The sequence below is a fragment of the Populus trichocarpa genome, chromosome 6, assembly GCF_000002775.5.
Source record: "Populus trichocarpa isolate Nisqually-1 chromosome 6, P.trichocarpa_v4.1, whole genome shotgun sequence".
Taxonomy (NCBI): Eukaryota; Viridiplantae; Streptophyta; class Magnoliopsida; order Malpighiales; family Salicaceae; genus Populus; species Populus trichocarpa.
In genome coordinates, this window is record NC_037290.2 from 19,056,871 (window position 1) to 19,063,115 (window position 6,245).

Below are 6,245 nucleotides of genomic sequence, written 5' to 3' on the forward strand. Positions count from 1 at the left end.
TTTGTAATGAAAATTGCAAGCCTATTGATTATCGTTTACAAGTTACTTGCCTACTAGTTACTATTTACTAATAATCAGGTTTTGAAGTTCATGAAAACTTGATTGAAATGCAAGCATAGTGATTATTGCCCACATGTTGCTTGCCTACTAGTAAACAAGTTTTGAAGTTCCTACAAAATTGATTGACATGCAATGCGGTTGTTGTGATTTTTTTTATTAACGTAGGTGTCCAGGCCAGCTTGCTCGTACGTACCTCGACTAATCTCATGGGCCCTGAAGTTAACGACCATGTAATCTTCTAGTGGCCCTGAGGTTTGTGGAACTCGATCTGATAACCCCTAAGAAGCAAACCTATGATCTAACCAGTTGATCTATACCCCTTATATACTAATATTTCAGCTCATAACCAAATCCTAGTTCGCTAATAACCAAATACTGTTCTTCTTAATTTAGTTTAACTTTTGTGACACTCTTATCAAGTCTACCCTTCCTTAAATCTATCTTTCTTATCTTTCCTAGACTATATAACAATTAGATTATGAAAGTAAATCCATTCAATTATAAAAGTGAAAATATTTCATTTATTATCAATTAAGGAGAACATATATTAGAAAGAAAAACCCTTTTATTAATGTGAACCTAATATGAAACTAGATAATTTACTGTAGTGAGATAAAAACAAACTATGCCTCATAAGACATCCATTTCCAACATCTATGATTAATATAACTGAGTCACAGCACCACCAAACAGCCTACAAAGCTTCCCTTTCTCGACTCTCTTCACATTTGGCATCTAAGAAGAGTGTTGCTGGACCCATTCTACTAGGGTTAGGATGCCAAATCCTGTTGCGGTGCGCTTCTTCTCACTGGATACAGGACCAGCCATGTCAATGTGCATCCATTGAACCTTCTCATCAACAAACTGCAAAATCAGAGATGTTTTTTCAGGATTTCCTGGGATGTGAGATAATGTGATGCCAAGAACCAAGCACTTGCGACTGAAAAATTATCAAAGTTTTCTTTCTTTTTTCAAAAAAAAAAGATATACAAGGAATAACTTGATTTTTGTCAAGCTTAAAGTGGAAACAACCACAGTGCTTGGTGGTGCATTAGAAGCCTCGCCGGTTCTTCATCCAAAGGTGGTAGGCGACATTCCCTACCAAAACCTGTTGACAGTGTCTGTCCCAACTTAGACAGAACTCCAAAGGTGGTAGGCGACATTCCCTACCAAAACCTGTTGACAGTGTCTATCCCAACTTAGACAGAGTACCTTCTGGATGACAACATGCATTCAAGAATATTTAGAGAAACCACTTATTGTTTGGTACATTACCCAGAGTTCCAGACAATTTCAGCTTGAATTGCAGATACCCCATATCCAACACTTCTACATTGATAGGATATTGTTACTATAGAAAATAATGGAAAATATCCCAAGTAGATGAGCTCTACACATGGTTGCATACCCAACTGGACACTGCTTTGCAAGTCCATGTAACATGGGTAAGGGCATTGTAAAGAACACAAATAAAAATTGGACAGACAACTACAAGAATAGGCAGTGGATTATCATGATCACGTACCTGTTTCAAAAACAGAGCTGCCGTGATAGCACCACCCTGACGAGCACCAGTGTTTACCATATCTGCTACTCCTGACTTCATGGACTCCCAGTAACTTTCCTCTAATGGCATCCTCCAGAGTTTCTCTCCGCTGGCCTCTGCTGCTGTGAATACCTCATTTGCCAACTCATCACTGGGTGTAAAAACACCTGCATAAGAAAAGGTTTTCCACTATTTAAACAACAGGTAATTGAGTAATCTAGTCTTGAAAGGGTGTCAGTTCCATAAATGACCACAAATACCAAAGTTTACTAGCCACCATGTTAATGTCTTTGAGACACTAGCAGACTTGAGTTTAGAAGTTATAAACAGTTTTCTACAAACTGCATAGACAACTAATGCATGGCCACATCTTTTTCTGGTGACAGACTGCATTTAAACCTCTAGGTACTTTTATCATAACAGCTGTGTATTTGTTCAGCAGTCAAAAACTTGCTGTTCAGCAAAACCCCCACCCCTCCCTTCTCCCAACTATAGAAAGAAAAAGAATTTCTTAAAACTCTATCCCCACTAGAATCGGACTTCCCAGCATGATTAATAAAAATGTGTTCAAAACTTGCTTTTCAGCACAACCCTGCAGGATTATTGAAAACATGTGTGTACCTGCAATTGAGGGCCCGAGGGCAACTCTACAGGCTCCAGTTAGTGTTGCCAAGTCAATAATCTGCAAAATAATTAATAACATTCAGCAAAATTCCAAATCCAAACTAAACGATCATGACTATCAGCATGCTACATCCTTACTGTGTTAGCTTTAGCAATGATAATATGAGGTCATACAACTACAATTTTGATTGCTGATCAAATATCAAGGTACAAAAAGTTCAGCTTATGTCGCATATGAAAATTAAACAACTCCTACCCAGTAAACATGTATTTTAGCACGACCATTCCAAAGCATACAAAAATTTTCATCTGATTGTCACAATATTATATTTAAATGGTACCTTCTCTACACCCTGGTTACAGGCATAAACTAAAGCATCTGCAAGTGTAAGTCTGCCTTCAGCATCAGTGTTGTTCACCTGCAACGAGATTATCCAGCAAGATATTACATAACTGGCTGAAGGACTTAAAAGAATTTTATCCAACCTTCTAAAGATATGAAGACAAAAGGCTCTACATCCTTTTGGACTTTTTTGCCACGTATTTAAATGTACAAATAAACTACTTAGTGACAGCAATAGTAAAGGCTTATCTCTCTTTTGATGCTTTTATTTTATTTAATTCTTTTATTGTACCCTTTTGATGCATTGACAATAAGAAACTAAATGCATATATATAAAAAAAAACCCTTACAGACAACAAAAGGCATCACTAAAGGGGTCACTAACAAGAGGAGAAGAAAACCAAAACTGGAATGTTTGCAGTTAACAGAAAAACCATAGCTACCTGGCACAAACCCAACAAGTCACAGCTAAACTTTTCTATTGATACTAGAGAATGAATCAGAAAGTCCATATCATAAAACGGTGTGAGATAGCTGGCTTCTGGGATTTGTACGTGCCTAATTCAACCAACACAAACCTGAATTATTGCTGTCTCTACTCTACAATGACTAGCTGAAAACAAACAGGACATGCTTTCTAACAAAATGACTTGATTAAAATATTACAATATTGCAGGATGCACAAATTCCAATAGTGAGGTTACCATTGTTGGGTGGTGATGGTTGGGGGTTGGGGTGAGGTAATGACAACCAGAGACTCTTAAATGTATGTCTAATCCATGCAAAACACAATACTCAATCAAATAAAAAGAGCTTCTATTTTTGTCCAATCTTTTTCCCTGCAAGATGATGAAGCTATACCTCAATTGTCTTTCCATTAGAGGCTGTAACTATATCTCCTGGCCTCATACCAGTTCCACTGATCATATTCTCGCAAGCTGCAACAATGAAATGGACCTGCATAACAAAATTTCAGCTGAGTCACAAGGGCATTTAAATTTTTAAAAAAATATACATGTAATTGCAAACAAATGGTTAGAAAAAAAGGACGAAAAGAAACTAACATTTTAAATTGATATGAACATGGTTTTAGCAATGATTATGAGAACAAGGACAAGACAAACAGCTTACCTCAACCCCACGAGGTTTAACTTGACCAATGGCTTTAGCTGCACCTAAAACTGCTGCTGAACCTCCCATATCAAATTTCATGAACTCAATGGAACAGCCAGGTCCTGTCTTGATGTTGTAGCCACCACTGAAAACATAAAAGACACAGCATTCAGGAACCCCTACTGGCATCCAAAACAGCAGAAAGAATAAAAGACAAGAAGCACCACTTCCTATAAGAAGTGAAAAGCACATGCTGAGAAAGGATCAGAAGCATGGCCTCCTTCTTGACAGAGCATAACCAAGACCGCTTATCATGTGAATGATCACTATCTAAATGATGCTACATGACACCATCACACATTGAACTTCCAAAAGTCAGCACCATATCCCCACAGTTGGTTTTGGAACCAAAAACTAACATTTTGGAAAATATATAATCACCTGTCAAAAGTCAATCCTTTTCCAACTAATGCTAACTTGGCTTTAACAGGTCCACTTGAAGGCTTATAACACAAATGGATGAAATGGGGAGGATTTGCAGAAGCTGCAGCAACACCTAAATAGGATCCCATTTTCAACTCTATGCACTGCTCTGCACTCAAGATGGTAGCAGAAAGAACATCGCTGTATGTGGAAGCAATCTTTGAAGCTTCTTCTGCCAGTACCGCTGAAATATAGAAGTCATCGCACACAATTAAACATGTACACACATATACATATTATGGGTGCATACCTATGTCTTGGGATGGAAATATGAACTACGGCCTATTAAAATATTAGTTCAGACACAGGAAGTAGGTCAGGTTGTAATTCTAATTATTGCATTATGCATGCAAGCCTTAAGGGGAAGCTGGTACAAACCAGGGGTGAGTACATTGGCAGGTGAATTGACAAGCTCTTTTCCAAAAATTACAGCAGAAGAAACATCTTCAGCATATTTGAGCTTCTTCACTAGCTCAGGTCCAGTTCCAAGACCAAGAATATCCACAGATTTAAGCACAGGTCTCTTTGAATCCGACTTATACCTATTATCTTCATATGTCCCCAGCACAGTCCCTGTCACAGTTTAAACCATTCAACATAAATTATTTCTAACAGTTGAAACAATCAATCCACACAATAGCATCAACTCCTAATACAAGTACCAGATACTATCGCCGAAGCAGTATTAAGTTTTGATTCATTCGAGATGCTTCCAGTTGAAGCAAGCACAATGCCAACATCACTGGCTTGAGCAGTCTTAGCAGCAGCCGCAATGGCCTCACCAAAATTGCGAAAATTATATGTGTTTGTTGCAGACTGTCCAAGGCCAATCAAGCCGATTCTTTTGGAACCAAGACCTGGAAGTCTAAGAACCAATGACTGGCCAGGTTTTCCTGTGAAATCCTCCTCAGAAGAGGCTTCACTTAATTGACCACCCAGCTTAGCATCTAGCTTTTTCAAAAGAGAGTTCTCGAACTTCTTGCTGTCATCCTTGGCCATATCTTTCTCTGTAACACCAACAGCAAGTATATCCCCTTTCCATTCTGCCACGTCAATTTCTTTTGCAGAAAAAGCAATCTGTCAAGGATTACACAAACACATGATCCATCTTTTTAGTACCCAATAAACAACAATCAAAATGCAAAGAATCACAAACTTCACCAATTAATATTTGATCAAAGCACATATCGGCAGGGGAAAACACCAATCAGGTCGCATATATTTATCACAGCTTTAAGGCATAAATCACACGTAGAGACGCGAAATCAAGGAGGTTTGAAAGCAAAGAAATGAAACCCCACCAACAAAAAACAGTATGATTAGAATTTTAACCCTTGATGATCAATCAAAACTATAACTTTATGCGAAACAAAAACAAAATCACAGATTGGTTTCAACCAATATTACTCATATAGATGTAAAAAGACATGCAAATCTATAGTTGGCTTTAAAAACAAAAACCATTAACAAAAGTAAATAAAACATTCCAACCGCAAAAAAACACACAAATCTATTATTGACTTTAAAACTTATAGCCATCATAAAAAATCAATAATCTTGATAATCTAAACACAATATACAAAGAAACAAAATGTGGGGTTTATTCTTTTAGGGGAAACTACAAGAGATTGACCTTAGGGACATCGATGTTAGCAGGCTGAGTAAGGCCAAGAGTGGCACGAGCTGAGTGAGCCATGAGTTTGACTCCTCGTCTTCTGTAAGAACCAAAGGGTGAAACTGAAAAGGTGAATCTAAGACAAGGAGCTGACTTCAACTTCGTGAGAAACAACGACGGGGAAGAGGAGAAAGATGATCGGACAACAGCAGCAGTAAGTGAAGTGGCCAAGGATACTACGATACATAGTATTTGGCAACGTTACTATAGTTGATTTTTAAATAATTTTTTATATTAAAATACATGTTAATAATATTTTTTTATTTTTAAAAAATTATTTTTTACATTAACATATTAAAACAATTTAAAACATATTAAATTTTAATAAAAATAAATTTTGAATTTTTTAAAAACACGGTTTACACCGCGTTCTCAAATAATTTCTACAATAACAGCCTTTT

General features: G+C 37.1%; 1 protein-coding gene across 1 annotated transcript; it reads right to left on the minus strand.

Moving 5' to 3' along the window:
* Positions 1-558: 558 nt before the first annotated feature.
* Positions 559-6,038, minus strand: LOC7485245 (leucine aminopeptidase 2, chloroplastic). The gene is made up of 10 exons (XM_052453466.1): positions 5,803-6,038; positions 4,832-5,246; positions 4,548-4,742; positions 4,128-4,353; positions 3,705-3,831; positions 3,435-3,530; positions 2,572-2,649; positions 2,228-2,288; positions 1,586-1,773; positions 559-924 (listed from the first exon to the last, which is right to left on the minus strand). The coding sequence occupies exons 1-10, from the start codon at positions 5,863-5,865 to the stop codon at positions 796-798; spliced, it is 1,578 nt and encodes a 525-aa protein (XP_052309426.1). The 5' UTR covers positions 5,866-6,038; the 3' UTR covers positions 559-795.
* Between the last annotated feature and the right edge of the window lie 207 nt (positions 6,039-6,245).

Coding starts and splice junctions, on each gene's coding strand:
- LOC7485245 (XM_052453466.1), bottom strand. CDS start 5,865: ATGGCTCACTCAGCTCGTGCCACTCTTGGCCTTACTCAGCCTGCTAAC. Junction 3,531..3,704: donor TTAAACCTCGTGGGGTTGAG/GTAAGCTGTTTG, acceptor TTTGTTATGCAG/GTCCATTTCATTGTTGCAGC. Junction 925..1,585: donor CAGCTCTGTTTTTGAAACAG/GTACGTGATCAT, acceptor CTGATTTTGCAG/TTTGTTGATGAGAAGGTTCA.